This window comes from Panthera tigris, chromosome A2 (genome assembly GCF_018350195.1).
Source record: "Panthera tigris isolate Pti1 chromosome A2, P.tigris_Pti1_mat1.1, whole genome shotgun sequence".
NCBI classification, from domain to species: Eukaryota; Metazoa; Chordata; class Mammalia; order Carnivora; family Felidae; genus Panthera; species Panthera tigris.
In genome coordinates this window covers 165,038,627-165,063,939 of record NC_056661.1, presented here as the reverse complement: position 1 = coordinate 165,063,939, position 25,313 = coordinate 165,038,627, and the positions used below count along the sequence as shown (strand labels likewise).

The 25,313-nt window shown below is 60.0% G+C and overlaps 1 protein-coding gene across 5 annotated transcripts in view; it reads left to right on the top strand.

Annotated features, from left to right (window-relative positions):
- CNPY1 (canopy FGF signaling regulator 1) overlaps positions 1-25,313 on the top strand; it is a 93,935-nt gene that overhangs the window by 33,473 nt on the left and 35,149 nt on the right. For all 5 annotated transcript variants that reach the window (XM_042976243.1, XM_042976238.1, XM_042976220.1 and 2 more), the window contains exon 4: positions 18,962-19,074. In XM_042976243.1, the coding sequence (XP_042832177.1) occupies positions 18,976-19,074 (99 nt within the window). In that variant the 5' untranslated portion in view covers positions 18,962-18,975. The remainder of the gene's footprint in view (positions 1-18,961; positions 19,075-25,313) is intronic.

The following is a 25,313-nucleotide window of genomic DNA, read 5'->3' as shown; positions in this document are numbered from 1 at the left end:
AGGGTGGACGCTGGTCTCCAGGCGACGAGGCCGCACCTGCTGTCCCCGTGGGGCACCCGGGCAGCAGGACGGCACCAGAGGAGGCTGGCTGTGAAGCATGGGGCCGGCGGTGCTGTCCGTGGCCCTGCTGGCCCTGCTGATGTGGCCGGCGCGGGCCCTGGGTGCCTGGGACCCTGACGTGCTCTGCGGAGGTGAGTGTGTGGGAGAAGCTTGGGGCACCCCGGGGCACCCAGATGAGAAGGCCTCTGGGCCCTGACGAGGTCCAGGCCCGGCGCCTGCCTGGGAGCTGCCCAGGCCGTGACGTCTCCGCCCGCTCTGGCTCGTGGCCCCGGGGCAACCATTTCACCTCTTAGCCTCCTCTTGGGGTGGGCTTGGGGGTGCTGGGTCAGCCATGGGGGTCGCACTTCGGTGACATCTCTTACAGCCTGTTTCGGGGATCCCTCAGCTGGCTTTCTGGCTGCAACTCTGGCCTCTGGACTGTAGAATCCATAGGTGGATTTAGGCTTCCTGGTGTCCAGAGGACGCCTTGTTCCAGTCACTGGAAGGGGCGTGATCAGAGAGCAGCGGGTGACCCCCTCGGGGTGGGGACGGGGCCCTTGTACCGGAGAGGCCCCCAGGGCTGGGGCAGGAGCCCTGGGTGCTTCCGCTTGCCTTCTGGATTCTGAGTCTAGCTTTCTTCATGCTTCGTGGCCCCATCGCGTGGCCCTCGGGTCTCTGGGTGGAGACGGGCTGGCGGTGCCTTCCAAGCTCTGCTCTGACCCGCGAGGGCCCCCCTGGCCTGACTGTGGGGCGGGGGCTAGGGGAGGGGCGAGGAGGCGCGGGCCAGGGGCCCTGCCCGGAGGGCCCATCGCCTCACCTTTCCCTGTGGCTTCAGGTTGGCCCTCTCCCCACCCCTCATACAGTCAGCGCGCGCCCCTGAGTGGGGGGTGACTCACGACGAAGTGAAAGATCCCCCTGTCCCAAGATACACCGTCCTCTGTCTGGACCCGGTGCCTGACGTCATTCACATCCTCTCCGGAAAGTTCCCACTAAAGTGTAAACCTGCAGCTCAGCCTGGGAGGGACCACGTGTGCGTCCTGAAGGGACACAAAGGTAGCTTGCCCGACGGCCCGGGGCAGGGTGGGGGTCCCAGAGGATGAGGCACAAGGTGAGTGAGCTCTGACCAAGAGACAGGTTTTTGGACCCATCTAGGGCTGTGGTTTTCAAACTGCTCTTCAGCAATAGGTCCCTCTTTTCCAATGAAATTGTGCCGCGAAGGACGGACGAAGCGGGGCCCCGGGCCTGGTCCGGGGTCTCCAGAGAAGTGTGTGCTCGCAGAGAAGGGCTGGGCGAGGGGGATCAGAGCTTCTAGTTCTGTACGTCTCATCCTAAAACCGTGCATAGTGTACGGGGCGCCTGGGGGGCTCAGTCGGTCGAGGGTCCGACTTCACCTCGGGTCATGATCTCGCGGCTCGTGGGTTCGAGCCCCGCGTCGGGCTCTGCGCTGACGGCTCGAAGCCTGGAGCTGCTTCGGATTCTGTGTCTCCCTCGCTGTCTGCCCCTCCCGCACTCATGCTCTCTGAAAATAAACATTAAAAAAAAGTTAAAGACCTTATCTTTTAAAAAAACACTGCAAAGCGTATGGAAGTGTTTTAGAGCCTCTTCATAGAGCCTCCCGTAGGCATGTACTGGGGGTGCCCCACACGCACCAGTGCCGGCTTGGGGACGCCAGGTAGGAAATGGGACGGGGAGTGAGGAAGTCTGTCTCCGGGCTCTGGGCACAGCCGTGGGTGCTGGGGGGGAAGCTGAGGCCCCCAGGCGTGGCTGCGGGGGGCTCTCCGTGGGCGTCAGCGGCTCCCCCAGGCCAGCCCAGCTCCACTCGTGAAATCTCCCCCCGCGGCTGTCTCTGTTTTTTCTCCTCTCTCACTCTGTTTTGCTCTTGGAAAATCTCGTTCAGAGTCTCCTTCCATTTGGAGCAAACTCATTTAGGGAGACCTGGGAGGGGACGTCCCCTTCCATTCGGCTGAACCCCGTCTCTCTGGCACAAATGGCCCTGAACACTGACAGCTGACGCCGCGTGGCTGCTCTGTGCCCTGAAGCGATTCTCCTCGTTCCGCGGTGGAAAGAGGTAGAATGCAGAAAACCTTCCCCAGCGGGGGGACGGGAAGCCACCTGCCTGCCCTCATTCTAGGAGTAATACTGGCAATAAAATGCGCGAACCCAGCATTCTTCGCCGCTGTCCCCCTCATCGTTGTCCCTTCTGCCGAGAGAGGGGCTGTGGGCGGAGCGGACTGTTCCAGACTTGGCCTTGGTGCTCGAACGCAGGACTGGTGACCTTCCCCTGAGACTGTGCTTGGCGGGCTCTGTGGGAGAGCCACCAGGATGGAGAAATGAAATTCTGTCCAGCCTCTGTGTCCAGCATTTACATCCTGCCAGCGAGGCTCGGCACGGTCCACCTTACTCGGACCCATCACGGCCCTGTGGGCCAGTGGGGCCGCCGTCCTATCGGCAGGTACCCTGTCCGGGCCTTCGGCCTCTCCCGGCATCCACGTCACAGAAAACATGCAAACGGTGGGGCATGTCCGAGTTGGAATAGAGCTTTATTTATAAAATCAGGCGGCAGGCTGGTTTTGGCCTGGGGGCCGCAGTGTGCCCGGCCTTCTCTCCACGGCATCCTGGGGTCTCAAGGGATCCAGCCCTGACCGCCCACATTGAAGCATCCTGTTTTCTCAACCCTCCGCTCCGCTGCCTTTTTCCTTTATTTGGGGGGGCGGGGGGGCTCGGCCGAACACCGGTGGGTGCAATTATTACGCTCATTTGACACAGGAGGAAACAGAAGGAAACGCAGGTGTTTTTGCCCAAGGTCACTCCGCTGGGTGGGCCGGGCTGAGCTCGAACCCAGCGCTCTGGCTCCGCCCAGGCTCTTAGGCACCAGCCATCTCGCTCGCCAGGTGACTCAGGCGACCCACAGAGGGGCACCTCTGGGGACCGCACAGATAGGAACCGTGAATCGTTGTGGGGAGAAGCCACGGCTAAAACAAGGTGAACCGGAACTTTGACAGGTGTCAGATAAATGGAAAGGAAGGGACTGAATTCGGAGGCGGCAGGAACCCGTGCCCCCTTCCCCCACGGCTACCACGTTGCCAAACCCCGTGGACCATTGACCGACCGCTCAGCCGGGCTGGCAGAGGCCCCTCCTGGCCTCTGCACCCTCCCTGACTTTGCTGTCGTGCCCGTTTCCTCGCCAACACCCGACTGCTCCTCTCCCACTCTGCCCACCTCCGACGCCGGGGGCTCAGGCTTACGGCCTCTGGGTTCTCCAGCAGCTTGGTACAAGGCACTGGGGAGACAGTCGCCCTCATGGCGCCTTGACCTCTGGAAGCAGAAGCCACTTTGGAGAAGTAAGACCTTTGTTGACCAGACGACCCCTCGGAGCGGTGGAAGCCTGAGCCCTTGGCTGTAAAACGGGCTGACGCAATTTTATCGCAATACGACAGGGCGAGACATGAGTGTGGTTTTTAGTTTTTATTTATTTTTTACTTTTTTAAAAGTTTTATTTCATTTGGAGAGAGAGTAAGCGAGCACGAGCAGGGGAGGGGCAGAGAGAGAGAGAGAGAGAGAGAGAGAGAGAGAGAGAAGCCCAAGCAGGCTCCACACTGTCAGCGCAGAGCCCGACGCGGGGCTCCAGCTCACAAGCCCTGAGATCGTGACCCGAGCCGAGATCAAGAGTGAGACGCTGAATGGACTGTGCCACCCAGACAGCCTACGAGCGTTTTGTAAATATTTGATCGTAGGCTGTGGTGCTCCGAGCCCTGAACGCCAGGACCCTGACAATGAGCTTGGGTGGCCTGACCCAGAATGTCCCGTCACCTTGGTGTTTAAGCTGCCGGCCCCCCACTGCTTGGCCGCTCAGGATAGAAGGGAACTACGCCCGGCTGGCCCCATGGGGGCGGAGGGTCGGTGGTGCCCGTGGCCTCTCTCCGGGCCGGGCTGTGCCAGCACTGCCCACAGCCCGCCTGTGCTGAGCCAGACCCTGCTAGGAGGGTCTCCCCACCGGGAAGGCCCTGCCTTTCTGCCACGCTCGTAAGACGCCTCCCCATCCTTTCTCCGGCGCCAGCCAGGCCTGAGCCCTGGCCCGGATGGTCCAAAACTGTAACCCCGAACTCCCTCCTTCCCCCCCATCCTTGCGGGGTGCAGGCAGGAGCAGAGGCCCCCGAAAGGCTGATGCACCTCCACGGGTCTGCACAGCCGGGCTGTAGGTAAGGACGCCTCTCCTGGGGGGGTGGGGGGGGTGGAGCTCACTCCTTTCTTCCCTGGAACCAGGAAGTCCTTTCTCAGGCAAATCCGTGCACCTGCTCCATTTCCGTGATCCCAGCCAGGTCCCCGGCGTCGTTTTGTCACGTAGATGCAGAGGGCCCCACGGTCCGTCTCCACACAGCCCTTTTTCTTGCGTTGAGAGTCGCGTGCACAGCGCCCACTGGGATTCCCAGCCCTCACGGTTCCAAATCGGACCTCCCCGCTCTGCTCCCGCCCACGTCACCTGCTGTCCTGTCTTCTCATTGAACGGCCCCACCTGCCACCCAGCGGTAGGAGCCAAGAACCAGGTGCCACCGCCTGTGACTCCTTCCTCTGCTCCCCTCCGCGGCCAGGGCCCGATGGCGCTGCTCCAAACACGTCTGATGCCGGAACCCAGTGAAGCCACCCTCATCTGGCTCCTTGTTGGTCCCTGACCCGCTTTCACTTCCCTCCCTGTCCCTCCAACCCACTCTCCACACAAAGCCAGAGTGACTTGCTTATATTTTAAAGTCTTCGATGGCTCCCTATCGCTCTTAGAATAAAGTCCCGTTGCCTGCCGTGGCCCGTAAGACACTGCATGACCTGGCTCCTTTGCTGTTTGGCCTCCTGTCCCGGCCGGGGCTCGGGGCCAGCCCACGGGGCCTGTGGAGAACGTCCACCTTCACCACTGCTAAGCCTCGTAGCCAACAGCAAGCTATTCGTTGAGTTCCATTTACTATGTCCTCGGAGAGTTCAGGGTTTTCGTCGCGGATCCTTAGCACTGGATTCCTGAAGGGTGGAGTCGCTGCCCTAAAACGCTTGTCTTTCTGTTTATTTTTGGGCTGGAGTATCTTTTTTGTTATTGCCGGGTTCATGAGTTCTTTTCTTCCTTCGTGCTTTCTGATTAGTTCATATTAGTCCTACCTTCTTGTATAAACTTGTAATCAGCCGCTTTGGTGAATTCTCTGAGCGTCCTGGCACTCCTCTGCGGGCGGGTTCATTGGCATTTTACAGCTGTCATCTGCGAGTAATTGTCAATGTGCTTCCATCTTGCCAATGGTTCACACTTTCTAGATCATTCTACTTCTCCAGATGGACCTTCTCCCACTCTGACTGGGGTCCCAGCCCTTCACGCCCTCATCTACCCCCTTCCGTGGGTCTCCAGACTCACCCACAGACACCCCCCTGCCACGCTCTGGCCCCAATGTCTTCCACGCTTCTGGCCCCATGACGTCCCGTGGCGAACTCCTTCCCACCCCGTCCTGCCCGCAGAGCGTGCGTGATGGGTCTTTAGGGCCCTAACCCTCCCGCAGACGTTGGTGTTCTTGTCATCCTGGACCAGTTCCCCTTTCTCCCCGAAAGCTGGGAAACGCGTAGCGGGACCCAGTTGGAGCGCTCCTCAAAGCAGCCTCCTTCCAGCGGGTGTGGTGGCTGCTGCCAGGGGGCCTGCCCTCGGGGACCAGAGCCCCACAAACGGCTGGCTTTCCGGTGGCGCCCATCCCTGAGGCTCCCACTGGGCTGCCGCCACAGGAGTCATTTCTGCCCCTACTTTCTTTGTTCGACTCATTTGGAGGAGAGACAAAGAGCGAGTGAGTGGTAAGAGCCCTACTGGGTGTGAGCGCAGAGGCACAACAAAGACCCCGCTCCTCCCGCCCTACCCCTACTAACCTGTGCGAGCCGGCGCGTTTCCTAACGAACCACCTGCATTGTCACCCCCACTGTTCTCAGGACACCCGTGACAGTCTCCTCTTTCCCTCTTCTCCTGGGCAGCAGATTTTTATCTCTCTCCCCCCCTCCTTCCCCGCAGCTCTGCAGAGGGCAGTCCTCGGTCTCTACAATTGTCAGCAGACCTTCAGGCCCGTGTGTCAGCCGTCAGCGTGATGGCCTGCGCGGGCTATTGATTTAATGACAACTATCAGTGCTCCGAATTGATCTAATGTTTTCATTACACTAAAAATGCTTTAACAAGTTCATTCCGTATCGGGAGATGGTAAAGATCTTCTCGGGCCTGGCTGTGTCCCTGAAGAAAGGTGAGTCGTAGGCGACCTTCTGGGACCGGAGCCGCCCCCCGTGCGGTGACACACAGCTGCACGCTGTACAACCGCCTTCCCGAAAGTGACCGGAGCCCTCGCCGTCTCCGTCAGGACTCCACGTAGAAATACTCAGTGCGGCTGCTGGGACAGAGGGTCCTGGGCTCCCCATGGTCCCTGTCCTGGGGGCCCCGTCTCTTCCTCCCCCACCACCCGCCCCCCCCCCCAGCAGGTGCCCCATACAGTCACTGCCCTTGAAAAAGCTCAGCTTCCTCCTCCGTCTTGCTGTCCGGTCTGGATATTCTGCACGTGGGGGACTTCAGCGTTTCCTACCTGGTTTCCTCCTCCTTCCCACCCCAGCTTTGCCACTGTGTGTGGCCGTCAGTCTGAGCCCCGACTGCTTCCGAGCCACGGGACTCTGTGCCCCAGGGCCCCATAGAGAGCTGTGGGTGCGAGCACGTGTTCATAGGGCGGCCTCAGGGGGCCGGCACCCTGAGTGCTGGGGGAAACCATCCCTCGCACCGCCAGGCCTCACATGTGCCGGGCCGGCGCCCCTGGCCGCGGGGTCCCCAACTGGCTCTCAGGTCTGACTGCTGTGCACGGCCCAGAGCCGTGGCTCCCGCCTCACCTGGCCTCGGTGCCCTTCTCCCAGGCCCAGGTCCCCAGCCTGGCCTAGTACAGAGGGCTGGCTCTCCACTCAGACCCCCTGCTCGGAGCTGGTGGTCAGCTGTCGGTCACAGAGGCCCCACGGCGGGACTGGCTGTATCGGTGCAGAGGCCCAGTGCGCAATGGAGATGCAGGGTCTGTTCACAAATCGGTAAGAGCTCCCAGACGGCAACAGCAGACCGCTCCCAGGCCACACCTGCCCCCGAGGCCCCCGCCAGCCTGTGTCCCAGGAACCACGGTCATAGCCGCCTCAGGGGACGGGTGTCCTGGCCAGGAGCCATAGTAACAAGCGACTTCCTTATGCACGGGGCCGGTGGGGCCCCTGGTTCTGCCCAGTGGGGTCTGCTTCCCTGGGGGTCCCTTCAGTTGGGCAGGCCGGCGACCAGACCCACAGATCCACCTGCCAGCTCCGAATCGCACGGGGTCTGAGGTAGGTGAGACCCACGCATCTCGGCCGGTCACCAACGACCCCTGAGCCCCACATGCACATCGCGCGGCCACCCCCAGGGTTGCGGGCGCTCAGAGCTGGGCAGGTCCTGGCCAGGACGCAGGCCGGGGCCCCAAACGACACCGGCGCCCACGCTCACAGTCCGCGGGCCAGGACGAGAGGTTCGCCGCCACCCAGAGCGGGGAATCAGGGAGCGCCGCCTCCCCGGGGGGCCGGGAGACGAGGCGGCTCGGGTCCCAGCGCCCTCCCCAGACGCCAGCCAGCGGGAGCCAGTGCAGGACATCAACATAGATCCGCCCCTTTAGCTACAAGAAATGCAAGCATTTGGGGGTCTCTCTAAACACCCATCTTCCCTGGGCTGCTCCATAGTCTCCTAGACCTGGGAAGCAAATCACAAAAACCCCAGCACCAGCCTCCGAGGTCTCGGCTCTTCCTTGACTTGGACACACATTTCAACAGAGAGGTTTTCCCAGACGTGACTGATGAAATGTCGGACCTTCCGGGGCACAGATGAGACCCTGAACCGTATAAGCCAATCCGCGTTCATAACCCGATCTCCCACTCCTCGCCCCGCTCACACACGGTGTCCGTCAGTGGTTGCTGGCTAATCGCGAGTCTAATGGCACGGGGCCCAGCAGGTGGCTGCAAGGGGCAGGGTGGGTCCACGTATAAGCTGGACCCACCGGCCGCCTGGGGCCCGTTCTTCTCCCGCAAGGGTCACGGGCAAGTGGAGGTAAATGATGCCTCGGGGGCACAGGCTCAGAGGACGGCTGTCGCGCCTACCACAGTCCATTGGCACGTCAGATGTCTGAGCCAGCGGTGAGGCGTGGGCCAGGACACTGCAATAGCACGGACAGAGGGCTGAGCGAATGGGGACGATAACCCAGCATGCTACGTGACTCACCTCCTTCTCTTCAAATACCCTTCACGACTGACGGCAGGATCCCTCGCCTGATGCTAACCTTCAGGCTTCCCTTTCGCCGACAGTTAAACCGGGGCTTCGCCATGTTGTCCCTGTTGCAGGGCCGCCCCTTCCTCACCCCCCTCTAAGGAAGACCACATACTGGGTTCTGTTTACTTTTCACACCCTTAGTTCAGCAGGGGCCAGTCTCGTGTCCTGAGAATCCACACCATGGGTAGTCAAAGAGCAGCGTGCATTAGTGTGGCGGCCGTGATTTGTGAGTCTTTCTCTGAGTCCTTGGCACCTGATCCATCGATGGATTTATCTATTTTTAAATCTTTATTTATTTTTGACAGAGAGAGAGAGACAGAGACAGAGCAGGGGAGGGGCAGAGAGAGAGGGAGAGACAGAATCCGAAGCAGGATCCAGGCTCCGAGCTGTCGGCACAGAGCCCGACGCGGGGCTCGAACCCACGAACCGTGAGATCGTGACCCTGAGCCAAAGTCAGACTCTTCACCGACTGAGCCGCCCAGGCGCCCCTCGGCACTTGATTTAAAAATGTAAACCTGCTTTTACCCGGGTTTGCCTGTGGAATAAAAGCTGCCTGCTTTTAAAGTAGCTTTTTCCCTCCGATTTGAATCCTCACTTAAAAGCCATAACGATGGCGTTTCAAGAGCGGAGATATAATAATGGTTATTCACCCTGGTTGAAAAAAGAAACCCGCATGATGTTTGCTTTGTTTCGTGTTCATAAAGGGTTGGTAGCGGTGGGGGGCGGGGGGGAAGTTCCCTAAGGTTCTCGACCTACAGAGAATGTCTCATGAGGGGCTGGTTTGGGGAGTTAAGCCGAAATGCTTGGTGCAATGGCTTGCCCGCCCCCACCATCCCTCACTGTAAACCTTCGTCCTCCTTCCCTCTGCCCTCGGTTACCTGAGTGGACCGAGTTTTTGGTATCAGTGGAGGGTGGCTTTGGGCTGTGGGCCGTCGCAGGAGTTGGCTTGTCGTGGGTTTGGGGGCAGACACGTCTTCAGCCAGCCTCTGTGGCCGTGGCCCCGTGGATCCCGGACGTCTTCAGCGACGCTCACGCAACGGCCGGCCGGGAGGGTGAGTGGTTTGACCGAACGGGCACCAGACGCCGGCTCGGGGCCCGGCCCCCAGGGCACCTTAAAATGCCGGCATCGCCACCAAAGCGGGGCTTAGGAAGCAGTGGTTCCGTGGACCTCCTCCCTCTGCCCTCTACAGGCGGGTCTGTGCCCACGCGGGGAAATCAAGCCTGAGCCTTCGAAGAGCCGTGCACGTCACTCTCTGGAAATGCCAGCTCTGCAGCGGCCAGGTCCCTCGCCCCAAGTGGGACCGCCGAGCGGGATTCGCTGACGAGTGCTCCCTGGCTTTGTCCGTGGAGCCAGAGGCCCCCCCGTGGGCAGGAGAGCCGTGGCCTTATTAGAACCGACGGGGGCATGTTTTGACAGTTTATTGGGAAATGGCTTTCTTCCTGGGAAGAGCAGGCGTCTTTAGACGGAGGCGTGTAGGTAAGACTCCTTCTGGCAGGACCGGAGGGGCCCCTGGTTACGGTGGGTCGCGTTGACCCAAGTGCTGGGGCTCGCCGTGACGAGCTGAAGTCAGCCTGGGTGATTTCTTCCTCGGCTCGTTAGAACTCACGGCGAGGCCTGCCTTTCGGCTTCTTTCCACACCAGGCCTTTTCCAGTGGAAACGGTGGACCTCGCGACGGGCTTTCCAGAGCCCTCGGGAGATGGTGTGGTCAAACGCGGGCTCGCTGTTGGCCTTGGAAGGCGCCCCGCCTGCCGGCTGCCCCCAACCCCAGGCGCGTTCGTGCCTCTCTGCCCAGAAGGCGTTTGGGTAAAGTGGCCGTGAGCTCCAGAGACGTACCTGGTGTTGAATCTTGGCTCTTCAGGAGCCAAGGCACTTTCCAGTTTCCCCGTCAGCAAAACGGGATGACAACAACATTGCTCCGTGGGGGTCAGTGTCACGGCCTGTGGAGTGAGCAGCACGGCGTTGAGGCCGGAAGCGCCCCACGGACGAAAGCCCGGCCCCCCCGTGGATGGCTCCAGATCCGTGGCTCCAGGACCACGGTCCCCGGTGATCCTTAGTTCACGTGTGCTGGGTTTTAACTGACAGCGACCCAAAGGACGGGAGCCCCGCTCCGAGAGCTGAGCCGCATCACAATGGCCTGTTTTAAGCTTCTTCCAGACTCTTCTTAACATTGCCAAGTCTCACAGAAGGAAGTCAATGCTCCAGAGGTGTCCAGGGGAAGATTTCGAAGAGCCATCCGATGAGAATCAGCTGAATCAAAGAAAGCGATTTTCAAGTGAGCCTCCGGTGCTGTTCTGGTCGGTTGGATCTCTGGTTTCTGAAGGCCGACGGGATACCGGTGTGCTGCTAGTTCCAGAAATCTCTCGGCTGTGTGTTTGCCCACGTTCCTCCCAGGGTAAACAGCATTTGATGCCCTTAATTAGCTCTTCCCTTGGTGACTAAAGGCCATTATCCCGAACATCAAGGATGACTGAGTAAGAGTGTAGGTAAATAGGATTACAGCACAACTAGAATATTCCCTGGAAAACAAACACCAGCAGTGACGAATTCTAATATCGTTCTTTTTCTTAAAATCATACGGATGGAAAACGCCTGTGGGGTGGGTTCTGAGTAAAATATTGTAAGATTTGCCTTTTTTCTTTTTTTTTTTTTTTTTTTGCCATTGATCTCTCTTTGCCTCACGTCCGGAGCCTCCTAAAGTTGTTAGCATGAGTTCTCCTTCTCACAGTGACGCCGATTTTAGGCCTGGAAAATACAATTTGGGTTAAAACTCGATGGGGAGTCGCTCACGCGGATGGGTTGCCGTGGAGATGTGCTGGCGAGGGGAGCCGGATGGCCGGCGGTATTTGCATGAGCCTCCGGGCTGGGCTTTGTCTCCCAGCCAGCTGGTGGGCCTCCTCCTCCCCTCACCCCTCCCCACCTGCTGCCTCCCTGAATCCCTGCCCGGTACTGACACCAGCCTGGAGTAGGAGGGCGTTTCCGGCAGGGGTGAGTGGGGCTGGGGGGGGGGGGCCTCTGGGCGGGGCACGTCCTCGCTAACAGAACCCCGATTTTGTGCAGCAACAGAAGGGCTCAGTCCTTGCTGGGACAGCGTCTCGCGGCCCCGCAGGGGAAGCCAGAGCCTGGTGAAGAACCAGACCCGGAGACAGATGACCTTCGAGGTGCTGAGCTAACCGGTGCTGAAGCCGCTGCCCCGTGGCCGTCCTGGTTGTGGTGGCAAACCTCCCGCCTTATTGCCGAGCTGTGCGCCCCCCTAATTCGTCGGCTGCGGCCCTACGCCCCTTGTGCCTCGGAAGGAACCCCTGGAGACAAGGTCTTTAAAGAGGTCTTTAGGGACCGTAACCCGAGTGAGGGTTAGGCTTGTGATTAACAACCAGTGAATTGTAATCGGTAACTCACGGTCCAGTGTGGCTGGTCTTGTAAGAAGAGGGGCTTTAGACATAGACATGGGCCGGCACAGAGGAAGGACCACGAGGGGCCACGGACGGGCCACGGAGAGATACCCGGCCCGGCTGGTAGCTGATCGTGGACTCGTGGCCTCTGGAACCGTGAGAGAGGACTGTCTGCTGTGGGAGCCCCGTCCGTGGTCGTTACGGCCACCCTAGGAGACAGGACAGGCGTGAGAAGCAAGCCAGCGACATTCGCCCTAAGTCGAAGTGGCTTCACCCGCGAGGAGAAAGTTGAGCGAGCCCGGGAGTAGAGCGGCTCGTGGCGGTCTCCACACGTCGGTAGACAGCCAGGGTCTCCACCTTCCTGCTGGCCCCTCGGGACGGCCCACACTGCCTCCTGTGCAGCGGCACGGACGGGGCCCCTACGTGCCTGCGCTTTGTGAAAGAGAGGAAAGTCTTCTCCCCGTGTCTCGGCCAGAGCTCCTCCACGCGTGCGATCCCAGACCAGCAACTGGCAACACGCGTGGAATCACTGCGGTTGACCCGGGAGGGAGTCAGTTTTCTGACACAGGTGGCTGCCGGTAACCAAACAGGAATGCCGTGTCACCACCACAGAAGAAAGAAGAACGGAAATCCCACTGATCACCAGCAGTCCCACTGATCTACCTCCTGCAGAGCTCTCGCAGTCGTCCACCTCTCAGCGTCTCCTCTGTGCTTACTGTGATTCCAGCCACAGTCATCCCTTGCTGGGACTGGTGCAGTAGCCTATCAGCTGGCTCACCTGCACCCACCCTGGTCCCCTCCGCCTCTTCTAACGACAGGCTGAATCGTTTCCGGAAGACACCAATCACATCAAGCCACACCTTAATGATACCGCAGGGGTTCCACGTGGCTGAGGACAAAGACATACTTCCTCACCTCTGCCTGCAAGGGTCTGCCTGGTCCCTGCCCACCCCTGCAGCCTGATCAGGCGCCGTCGTCCTCTGAAACACTAGGACTCAGGCCTCGGGCCACCGTTTTTTATCGTTCTTCAAATTCACCTTAAGCTCTTCCACTGTGGTGCTGTGGTGTAGACACCCCCTCTCCCGAGGACCAGCTCCCTCCACTCTTCCCCGGGCAGGTGTATCCTCACCCCCGCAGGCCTTCCTGCTCCCTCTGTCAGGGACGCCTCCCATCATCCCCGACGGGGGGCCACTGCACCGTGTCACCGCCCCACACCGGAGGCCTGGACGTGACCCGACTATGCCCACAGGCACGAATGGCTCCCTGCCTTCGGCTGGCCTCACGCGTGGTCCCCCTCCCGCGGCGGCTCCCCCTAGGGGCCAGGATGGCTCCCTTACCATCTGGGGTGGGGCCCATGCTTCGATTCCATTCCCGGGAGGCCTCTCCTTGTTCCCAGACCGCAAAAGTGAAAACTGCGAGGCCCCCGGAATTTCTACGGAAGCTCCACCTTGTGCGGGTCCCCCCAACTCGGGGCAGAATGTGGCGGGTGTGTCCTCTTCTCCCGCCCCCTCCCCGCCGGTCTCGGGGCACGGCTGCGCTCCTGTCTCCCGGACCCCGTCGTGGGGACCCTGGCCGTGGCCGTGGCAGGGACGTGGCTCTTCCCCCTTCTGTGTCCTCCCCCGTCCTCCCTCCTCCCCCCCTGCACCCTGACCCAGCGCCTGGAAGACAGTCAGGACACAAGTGTTTTGTTGAGCAATGGCTCCGGGTTAACTGGAAAAGGCAGCTGTGTTGCAAAGGAAGATAATTTTTGAGCCCACGTGATGCATCATTTAGACACTTAGAGCACCTGATGTGCACAGATAGGAGAGCGGAGAAAATCACGGTACATCTACCTGATGGGGTACGAAGCAAACATTGAAAAAGTCATCACAACGCAGCAAGTGGAGATAATGCTTAAGGCATAATATTGAACGAGAAGCAATGAGAAAAAGAGAACATCTTCTTATGATAATGTGTCCCCATCGCCCACACACATCCCCCCCAGCTCACCTCCTCCTAGAGGTGGACCCTGGGCCTCCTCGGGACGGGCCCCTCTCTGTCCAAGCCTGGCCCGTCCCTGTGTGTCCTCGGGGCGTCTCTCTGAGGCCCAGACTCAGCACGTCCTGGTTTGTTCAGGCCTCGTCCCAGCTTCTGGCGGTGGCTGGGGACTGTTGGCTTACAGACCCTGCATCTGTCCTCCCAGGTGCCCTCCCCATGTCTGTCTCTGCGTCTCTCCTCTTATAAAGACACCAGTCACATTGGGTTAAGCCCCATCTTTTCTTATTAAGAAAATTTTTAATGTTTATTCATTTTTGAGAGACAGAGAGAGCCAGAGTGCCAGCAGAGGAGGGGCAGTAGAGAGGGAGGCACAGATTCGGAAGCAGGCTCCAGGGTCCGAGCTGTCAGCACAGAGCCGGATGTGGGTTTCAAACTCATGAACTGGGAGATCATGACCTGAGCTGAGGTCTGACGCTTAACTGACTGAGCCACGCAGGCGCCCCGGATTAAGGCCCCATCGTAACATGATTGTCCGCAGAGACTCTATCTCGAGTCACAGATCCCGGGTGTCGGCTGTGGACCGGCCCTCTTGGAGCCACGATCGCACCAGACGGTGAGGAGCAGGGAAGGAGGACCCAGGAAGGAGGTGCGTGGCCGGGCCCCAGGTCGCTGTTTCTACGTGGGTTTGGCCGGGCTGGTGTCTCCTCCGCTCCCGAGTGGGACTGTCCAACACTCCACCACCCTCTGGAGGTCTTGGGCCCACAGCGCTGCGGACAGACTCAGGTATCAGCCACTCTGCTCGTAGGAGAATGAGTGTTGCTTCGTCGGCAGGGTGGGGGGTGGTGCTCCCTTCTCCCTGACGTGTCCTCCCCGCCGTGGGGAGCAGCGGGCAGGGCTTCGTCTCCCCCTAAAGGCGTCGGGCTCCACTAAGCGGACCCGGGCGCCCCGGGCGGTCTTTGAGTGGCCGTCGTGTGGTCACAGGTGCTTGTCAAAGAGGCAGGCCACACCCCCAGCAGCGACCAAGAGCCTGTGACCGGGGCCTGTGGCTCGGCCCCTTCCAAGGTGGGTCTGGGGTTCCCCGGCACGTGCGGCTGAGGGACGGGCTGCCTGGCCCGGCCTCCCTCACTCGCCCTGCCTGCTCGAGGCGTCTGCACGTTGTGTCCGCACGTCCCCGGCTCCTTCTCACATCAGTGCTGCTCACGGACCCCCAGTCAGGTGTGGGTTCCTTCCAGGGCCTGGTCTGTGACCTCTCCCTCTCTGCTCCTTCCTGGTACCTTGTGCTTGTCCTTGAAGACAGCAGGTGCCCGAACACCGGTTGACCCATGAGTCTCCAGGGCACGTGCAGAGCAGGGCCGGGCGGAGAGCGGCCGCGATTCCTGATTCGCGGCCTTTGCCTGGTCCCCTGCGTAAACGCCCGCATGCAGGCGGCTCTCGGGCTACCTGTGCCACGTGGCTCACTAACTGCAGGGCTGGGAAGGTGTGAGGCGATTCCAGAAGGCTCCGGCACCTGAGCTCCTCCGGGATAGGCTGAATCTGCCGTGACATCCACCACCACCTCCTTGCCATTGCCAAATCTCACTCCGACAGAGAGAGAGAGAGAGAGAGAGAGAGAGAGAGAGAGAGGAAGGATGGGAGAAGGGAGGAGGCAGACAGACGGAAGAGGCTGGCGGGCCCAGCGGGGAGGAGGGCTCGCCCTCTGGCAGGCAACGTGACCCGCCAACCCCCCCATGAGGCTCACTCCTGCCGCCTGCTCTAATAAACCCAAAACTCCAGTGACTTAAGTGAAGATTTCAGATTAACATTTAAATTAACACCGGACTGGAAATCTGGAGGCCCAGGTCGCTGATGTGACTCTGTTAACTTGTTCTGTGACCTGGGGCAGAAATCTAAAATGATCTTTTCTCATTGAGCCGCCCCTCCATGGGGAGGCCCCCCCTCCCTCCCAGCCTGTCCTAGAAGCTAGAGCCTTCGTGTCTGGGGGGGGGGTCACCTCTGACCCTGAGATGCTCTGCTCGACCAGTGGGTGTGGCCCCTCCCACCGCACCCCCCACCCTGGGGTCAAGGGGGCAGAGATGCAGGAGACACTGGCCTCCCTGACACCAGGGGCCTGGCCATCAGCTCAGCCCCTCCAGGGGTCCGTCCTCAGGAGACATCCTTTACATGGCTGTCTTGGTGGCCCCGAATCTTGGGCACTGAGTGGAAGGGAACAGGTGTTAACATATGACCGATGGCCCCGGGGAGGGGGGGGGGGCAGGCACACCCCGTACCAGCCACATCCAGCCTTGTGGGCTCTCGAGAGCCAAAGCCACCTTTGATCAGGCTGGACTCTGAAACCTGGGCCTGTGACACAGAGCAGAGAGACCTCAAGGATCCCAGGTGGGTCACCAGGTCAAGGTGGGATTCTGGGAATCGGGACTCTTCCAGAGGGTGGGCAAAGGGGCCTTGCAGGTGCCTGACGCCTTATCCCAGGTTGAGGGAATAAGCATAAATCGGGCTGGCGTGTGACCATCTTCCCCGATTCCTGCCCAGGAGGCACAGGCTTATGTTCGCCTGGGATTTGGCAAACTCAAACTAGTGACTGAGCACTCTCCCAGGGGATGGGGAATCACTGTCCGGGTTGGCGGGGGACCAGCCCCTGCGGCCGCTCACCTGCGGTATCTGTGGGCTGCCTGGTCCCCGTGGCCTGGCCCAGCTCATCGGGGCCCCCGTGGTGGGAAAGGGAGGGGACGACCCCAGGGCCAAGGGCAAGCGCCAGCTCTCTCTTCAGGAAGGAAGGTCATGGAACACAACTTCTAGAGCCACCCGGGGCCGTACAGGTTCCGGAAAGGACGCGCGTGTTGTCTGAGGCTCCGCGTTCTTTCTCCGGGTGGGGGGAGACCCGCCGGGGGAGGCAGAAAGCGCTGAGCGGACGGCCTAGGCAGGGACCCACACACCTTCCATGCCCCGCTGGTGACGGCCTTGGGGCTGTTTTGTTGGGGGAAAATTATGCCCGGAGACTGAGACGCTCTGTGCTAGTCATCTGTTTAACACAGGTTCATGGCGGGCATTATAATTTATAATAATACTCTTTCACAAGCCAGTAGCAAAGCAGATAATGTCTCCTAATAAGCCAATGACGAAATAACGCACGCCGAACCAACGATAGATGAATTCCACGATCGTTCCGGGGAAAGCGGGAGGAAGGCCGTCAAGTCCAGGTTCAGCCGAGGTGCACTTTGCTACCGGTTGTTTCTGGGGAGTGTGAGTCCTTGCGGCCAAAGCGGGGTGCCAGCCACCCGCATAGGTCCCTCGCTGCCGGGGCGTGTAGCTGGGAGGAGGGGGCAGGCTGGGCTGTTCCGGAGGGCGTTTCTCCAGGGGCCACGGCACACCGTGCACCAGTACCCACGAGCAGGAGCCCCTCCACGGCCGGGCCGGGCCTCCCTCCCCCCGAGCCTGCTGCACGGTTTGACCCCACCGCCGACCAAGAGCGGCCTGGCCACGCGGGCACAGGTGTCCAGGACCTCCGGAGAGCTGTGCAGATCGGCCAGGAGCAGACTCGCCAGGCCGGACACGCTTCCCGAGTCCTCTCAGATTCTTTGAAGTTTCCAGAGACCTCGTGATGACGGCCCCTCCCTGTGCTCATGTTGACAAGCCCTCCTCAGCCCATCGGTTTTGAGGACGTCCCCCTGACAGCCTCCCCAGTGTCCGCAACTCCTTTCTTAGATCAAAACAGCCATCAAAACAAGTTATGCAAAACGGGTTCAAGCCACCAACAGTTTGCCCCCAAACGAGCTGGCAAAACACTTTGAAATCCCCGCCATGAGGCGCGTGTGGTCCCAGGGACCCAGGAGGACTGTTGCGGTCACGGGCTGTGCGCGTGGGAACACAGCTCGGTCCGCGCCAGGAGGGCGGCGAGCCCCCGCAGCGTCGGTGTGGGTCACCATCGGGACTTTGGCCTTTGTCGTCGTCATCGGGCCGCCTGGGCCCTGGGCCATCCCGGTCCCGTGTGCAATCAGGACGCGGTGCTGGAACCGGGTCGGGTCTACGGTGCCAGAATTCACCTCGTGGGCAGGTAAAGGCAGTGCTGTTCCCACGGGGAGACTCGGAAATACTTGAGTCAGACAGAGGCTGCTTATGCCTCGTCCGAATGGGGGAGCTTTGTCTCCATCACGCCTTCACATCCCTCGGCCACGGCTGGGCGGAGACGGCACGTCCAAAATTGCTTTCTGCTGAGCAAATGAGGCTGGTGTTGGAGGCATCGCTTCATTTACTTGTTACTGGTGAGAATTCTCAGCTGCTGAGGCAGTGCCTGGAAAGAAGGGACCAAACCCGCCATATAGCTGTAAGAGGTACGGGTCAGAGGCTCCCTGCGATTTCAAATCCAGCAAAAGTGTGTCATTTGGGAGCAGGGCCCAGTTTGGGGCCAACCTTTCCCGTCAGGCGGGGGGTCCCTGAGTGTAATGAATGCGACCCAGGGAGGCTTGGGGATCCCTGACAGACTAGGAGCAACTGTGTCTTTATTCCTTAAAAAAGCATATTTTAGGGGCGCCTGAGAGGCTCGATCCGTTGAGCGTCCGACTTCGACTCAGGTCAAGATCTTGCAGTTTGTGGGATTGAGCCCCGCATCGGGCTCTGTGCTGATGGCTCAGAGCCTGGAGCTGCTTCGGATTCTGTCTCTCTCTCTCTGCCCCTCCCCTGCTCCCTCCCTCTCTCTCTCAAGAATAACACACATTAAACATTTTTAAATATGCTTTCTTATTTTTTTATTAAAATTTTTTATGTTTATATATTCTTGAGAGAGAGAGAGTGCACACGCGCACACACAAGTGGGGGAGGGGCAGAGAGGGAGGGGGACACAGAATCCGAAGCGGGCTCCAGGCTCCGAGCCATCAGCACAGAGCCCGATGCGGGGCTCCAACCCATGAACTGCGAGATTATGACCTGAACTGAAGTCAGATGCTTAACCGACTGAGCCACCCAGGCGTCCCCCAAAATGCATATTTTAAATGAGTAAGTAAACCATACATGGTTTTAAAAACCACAGAGTACAAAGGGCCATACAAAGAAAATCAGTCTCAGTTGGTTCTGCGTTCCGTCTCAGTCTCAGAAAAGCTGCACACCTGTGCTTGTGGAGGGAAAGTCGGGGGACGGGAGTCCCTCCCTGTTGACGGGGACGCCCTGGCTGAGGGTTGAGCTAGCGAACGGCTCCGAGTGGCCTTACCCTGCGCCTTCCGGAGATAACAGACGCTTCGTGTCTTGTCTAGCATGCAGGGCCCTGATGGACGAGGTGGAGTATGACGTCACCAAGGCTCGGCAGAAGACGACCAAGGTGGGCTCCTTCCGAATAAATCCTGACGGGACGCAGGAGAGGAGAAAGGTAGCGGAAAAGAAATTATGTGCCAGTGTATAATTGCGGATATGGGCAATTACCAACCATTTATCCAAACAGCAGTTGGTCTTAATCTTGTAACCTTCCTCTTGTTCAGGGTATCAGCTCTAAATTGCTTCTGAGTCCTGGGGGATCCAAAGTAATCTTTAAGCTTGAAATTGAAGTCTCTCTCCCAGCACCTAAATTTTGTGTCTTGCCAAGTCGGAAGACATTTCGGCACTATTGTTCATCAGGATAAAAATAGCGTTTCCATGGTTCTTGGGCGAGGCCAGCGGGGGGCCCAGAGCGGCTGGGGGCGGGGGGGCTGCCTCGAGCCCCCCTAACGGGAGCACCCTCCCCCAGACTCCACCCACCCCCACCCCGAGACCTACAGGTTTCTACCCGGTGGGTGGGGGGGGGGGGGAAGTGAGACCCGTCTCCCGGACAGACGGGGGCTCCTGTCTGAGGGGAGAAGGATGCTGTTCCCCCACAGAGACCCCCTAGAGAGAGGCCGCCCCGAACCCTCGGGTGTGATGGGTGGGGCCGCCGGAAGCCTGGCTCCTGTCTCCTCCCCCGCCCGGCACCGAGGTCCCTAACGTTCCCAACATGCCAGCCGACAGTGATGTCATCCTAAGCCAGACACAAGTGGAGAAGCTGTTCCCTGACATGGCCTAAGTCGCTCAGAGCTGAAGGGAGGCCGCTTTGGGGCTTCTTGCCGCTTGGCCAGTGCACTGCACCCTGTCTTAGAACAAATCATCGAGGTGGGCTGTTTGCTTTTTCCACCTCTTTCTGGGGTTTTGTGCCCATCAAAGAGGGAGGAGGGCGGGGCCGGGTCCAGCCGAGGACTTCACGGGGGGCTGCGCTGTGTGGACACGACAGCCTTTACGGGGGCCGAAGCGTGATGTTCACCTCCGTCAGGAGCCCGCGCACCTGCTGGCGAAGGGAGCGGGGGGCGGGGGGGCTCCGGTGCGCCGCGTCTTGAGGCCACAGACAAGGACAGGCCCTGAGGTCTCGCTGTTCGCATCATGCCAGCGGAAGGACCGTGCTTACCCGCATCACGGGCACATCCGTGCGGCTCCTTTGCCGGCGGTGGTCGCCGCGTATCCCCAGGTGCCCCCGGCCCCACGCGGTCCCGGCAGCCTGTCGAGGAGCGGCCCTGGGCTCCTGGCACCAGCCGGAGCGGGGTCCCACAGCCAGGCAGGGCCGGGCACAGGCCAACACGGTCAAAAATAACCGGGTGTTAGTATCATACGAGGTTACAATGCGGGTTACCTGTCGGGCGCCTGCCCAGGACGAAGGAAGACCTCTCTCTTCACAGGGTAACAGGCCAAAGGTTACAGGAGACACCAGAGGGTCGCGGAAGGAGGGAATGAGGCCGGTGCGCAGAGCCTGGGGTCCCGTGGTGGACGGAGGGCTGCACGGGGGCTCGCCAGGGCACCCGCGGGCCCTCCCGCCTCCTGGCTCTCACCCAGGCCTGGCTTAGAGGCCCTGGGCCCTCTGGACAGGGGCCCGCGTTTACCTGGAGAAAATGGGCCTCCTCTCCCCTCCTCCTCTTGCCAGAGGATATCTCACTTTGAGTCTGTCGACTTGAAATAACTTTTTCGACGTTTGCCACAAACCGTCGGTCCGCAGAGCGATTTGAAAGCCACCGTCCTGCGCATCCGTAACCTCAGAGTCCCGGCTACGAGGAGCGGGTGCGCCCTGGGTCTCAGGCTGGAGCAGGGCTCCCCCGCGGGCATGTGGGCCCGTCTGTGGGGCGGCCAGAAGGCTGCTCTTTAAAGCCCCGCGTTTTGGAACCGTGTGGTTTTCAGCTCTGGGGTGCGGGTCGGTTTTCCCACCTCTGGCCAGCTCGCAGCAGAATAACCCCAAAGCCCTCATCGTTTCGGGAGCCCTGCCACCTTCCCCAGGAAGCTACCGGGGCCTGCGAAAACTCTCCCCTGCGGTGATCCAAAACCCCGTGGCGTTGTTTTCTTGGGCCGGCCGGCTGCTCGCCACACTGGAAATGCAGGGGGGCGTCACGGCAGGAAGTCAGGCCCTTCCAATGCCCGTCTTGGACGGGGGCCAGGCGGCTCTTGCCTGGTGTGGATCCAGAGGCATTTCTCTGCCCTTCTGCCGCGAGCCTGCAGGATGTGCGGGCTCAGCTTGGCGTTGGGCAAAGAACAAAAGCAGTGCCTGGCAGGACGCTGAAGGAGGAGGTTTGGACCAGCCGCCCTGGCTGGGCGAGGCCTCAGACGCCCGGGGCCTTTCCTGGGTCTCAGGGACGCGGCTGGCCTTCCTGCGTCTTTCTGCTTTTTCCTTCCCCTTTGCATTCCGTTTCTCCGAGGATAAAAGGAAACACGAATCTGCGAGCTGAGGGAGCCGACACCCCAAGGTCCTTGGAAAGCCTCCCCTTCCTCAGAGGGAGGGTGGGGGCGCCCCCCGAGAGAGCCCATGTTCGGAGGGGGGTGGGGTGAAGCGACCCGAGGTGGCCTTGCACAGTGTGGTTGAGAGACGCAGGGCTCCTCCTCACTGTGAATCGGGGCCCGCAGCGGGGCGGGCGTGGGGAGGGTGGCGTGGACGGGGGGCCTGCTCGGGACCAGTTCTCAGTTGGTGAGAAGACCCGAGGGGGTTCTGGGTGCACGTTCTGCCCCCAGAGGACGGCCGGGGAGAAAGCTGCCCTGTGCAGGGCTGCAGATGGCCCCTGCCCCCACGTGCCCGCCGGCCCCCCTCCGCCCGCCGGCCCCACCTCGTCTGGTGGCCACGCCATCTCCCTGGCCCTCTCCGGCTCTGACCCGGCTTTGCTTTGAGTCCTAGTTTTAGTCTTTCGTCCCCCGACTCTGTGCGCACGGGAGCAAAAGAGGCTGCCGACCCCCGGGGTCACCGGCTGGCTAACACCACCGGCTCCCAGACACGACCGCCCATGTGGCCACCGGCAAGATGCCGGGCGGTGGGGACGCTGGGAGAGCTGTCCCCCGGAGGACTGGGCGGGACTCAGGTGGGGTTGGGGGCAGGGTTAGGGTACTGGAGGGGGGGGCTGTAGCTGGTGAGACACCCCCGTTTCTCCGGGGCTCCAGCCGACTTCCAGTGAGACCTGCTCTCTGCCCGGCGGTTGTTTCCAGCTGAGCAAGAAAGGAATCGACTCCCGGGGGGCAGCCCCCGGAACCGGGTTTTAAGTACTCCTTGGTACCCTCAGAGTACTTGTGAAGTATGCTCAGCGCGAAGGTCCCAGGCACAATCAGGCCCCAGCTACTCCCGGAGAGCACAGCTTATGGGCCGCCCCTCCTTCCACAGCCCTGCCCCCTCCCCTCCCCTGCCTCGGGAGCCTCCCGGATGAAAACCCGACCGCCCGGGGGCTGAAAGGCCCCCTCCGGGGACACGAAGGGTTTCTGAGAGCGCCTCCTCTGTGTCCTGCTCACAGATGTGAGCGTGGACGAGCGGGGGGTCCTGGAGGGACACGAGAGCCGCCAACGGCTCCCTACCCCAGCACGGGTGGGCAGAGGCCCCCGTTTGTCGGAGTTGTGACCGGCCCGGCCTCCCAACACTTGCCGCCCGGACTCGGTGGGCCCCCGACCCGACCCGAGCCTGCTGGGCTGAGCGGGCTGCCAGAGATTGACATGTGGGGCTGGGGTTTGAAGACGCAAGTCTCCTGGGCTTTGATGACATCATCCTCGAGGTCGCTCGGAGGCCTCCAGTGTTACCGATTTTAGGGACGGCCTATAAAAGCAGACGGTGCAGCGGGGGCGCCTGGGTGGCTCGGTCGGCCGAGCGTCCGACTTCGGCTCAGGTCACGATCTCGCGGTCTGTGGGTTCGAGCCCCGCGTCGGGCTCTGTGCCGACGGCTCGGAGCCTGCAGCCTGCTTCGGGTTCTGGGTCTCCCTCTCCCTCTGCCCCCTTCTCGCTCACTCTTTCTCTCAAAAATGGACAAATAAGCTTAAAAAAACACTCTGAAAAACAGATGGAGTGAGTCCCGGTGCCGGACCGACCCCAGAGATTTGGTGGCTTTGTTGGAAACAGTCTCCTTTCTCGTTTTCTGAACGGACAAGTTCGGTTCGCGCACAGTGGCGTTTTGCCTCGGGCTGTCTAATGAGCCGGACGTGCTTGTCTTCCTGTCGCCGGCCGCGTCTCTGCAGCGGAGCGGGAGGGGGGCTGGGGGAGGCACGCTCTGGGGGCCCAGGGCCCTGGCCGGTGACCACCGAGGGAGCCTCCTGCTGGCTGCACTCGAGGGGACCGTCGCCGCCTGATACTTCCCCGGGCTTGTGACAGAGCCGTGTCCGTGCACGCCAGCCTCTAGGTCACCTCGTGGTTTTGTGACGGTCATAGTGACCCATGGTGAGCGGGACAGCACGACACCGTCCGGAGGCAGCTGTTGTACGATCGCTTCGTAACCATGTGTTCATCCTCTCCTGAAAAGCCAACCGCGGGCCTCCCGGAAGGGGCCGTGAATGAACTTGTGCTCTCGTGACGGGGACCCGGAGTCTGGGAGCTGGGAGCGGGGGGGGTGAGGGTTTACGTTTGCTTCTACGGAACGAAACCCCGAACTCGGTGCGCGGGACCCAGGACCCACTTCTCTGTGCAGTAGGTGAAGGTGGGAGCACGAAGGTCTCCTTTGCCGTGACTGAGACCGTGAAACTTGGAAAGTTCGAAGAGAGTAGATCTCATCGATCAAAGGTGACGATGATTTAGACCAGGACGTAAAGCCTCTTTCGTTACATTCTTTTAACAGCTCTGCAAAGTAAATAAGGCCACTTTAATTAGCTCCCTTTCCTTTTTTTTTTTTTTTTCCAAGTAATCTCTAAGCCCCATGTGGGGCTCGAACTCACAACCATGAGATAGAGTTGCACGCTCTACCGACTGAGCCTGCCAGGCACCCTTAATTAGCCTCATTTTAGAAATACAGAAGATGAGGGGCTCCCGGGAAGCTCAGTGGGTGAAGCGTCCGACTTGGGCTCAGGTCACGATCTCCCGGTCCGTGAGTTCGAGCCCCGCGTCGGGCTCTGTGCTGACCGCTCGGAGCCTGGAGCTGCTTCGGATTCTGTGTCTCCCTCTCTCTCTGCCCCTCCCCCTGCTCATGCTCTGTCTCTCTCTCTTTCTCAAAAATAAATAAACATTAAAACTTAAAAAAAAATACGGAAGACGAGGCTCAGAAAGCTTTAGTGACTCACTGTTTTGGCAAATCGGGATTAATTTAATTTAATTGCTGATAAGTCCGTTTAGACAGAGCCGCATCATTTCCTATCGATAGAGCTACCCCATGCTGTTACATACTGTATAGCACCAGGTTCCTGCGGCATTTTGAAGTTGTGCAGTGCACAACCTGTACAACTGTATGGGGGCCCTGTTTGCTAACAAGGTGAGAGGCGTGGCCTTTGTAATAGGCCAGCTAGGAAGCAGAGGGGAAATTCAGTCCCTCCATACTTTTCAGACTGTAGTCTGTCACAAATAGGTGTAGTGGGGTGAAACCAGCATGTAAAAATATACATAAAATATCAGAGTGCATCTTATGGCAAAGGAAACTGTTATCTCATGACACCGTGTAATGAGCTGAAATGCAAAAAGTGGGTCATGTCCAAAAAGCTAAAAGCCACCATAGCAGATGGCTGTTCTCAGCATGGGACAGTAGCCTAAAGGTATTTCATTTGGGAAGATTATTAATACCCAAACAGAGAGCTGTAATAATTCCTGCCTCCCTCTACAGAAGCAGCCAGAACTTCTCTGAGACCAGATATCAGGGCAGAAATGGCTGGCAGTTTGGTGGTCTGTACCTTCTCGAGGCCGGGGACCCAGGGCCCCACGGGGGGACGGATGTCTTCCTGGCCCCAGCGGCCCCAGTGGCCCGAGTCTGGCCCGCTGCTACTGCCGTCTCAGGAGCTGTGCTCTGACGCTGTGGCCTCCCAAGGTCAGGACGCCGGATGCAAGTTCAGCCCTGCTGAACGTGGTGGAGACGAGACAAAGAGTGCTTACCCGGAAGGAGTTAGACCCTAGCCACTGTGAACACCGCGTGTGACAGCAACAAGACACGAATTTGGTCTTTGCCTTCCCTTCCTGCCACAGAGCTTCTGAAACCCTTGTGATATCCTGAGTGATAGGGACGAGAGTGTATGCTGGTGAGGTGACCCTTGGGGTCGACCCTTCAACCCCACCCGGACCTCTGGGGAGGGCGGGGGCTGGAGACAGAGCTCAATCTCCAACAGCCAATGATTTAATCGATCATACGCCTACGTAATGAATCGTCCATCGCGGCGTTCGGAGCAGAGAAGGGGAAAGTTTTT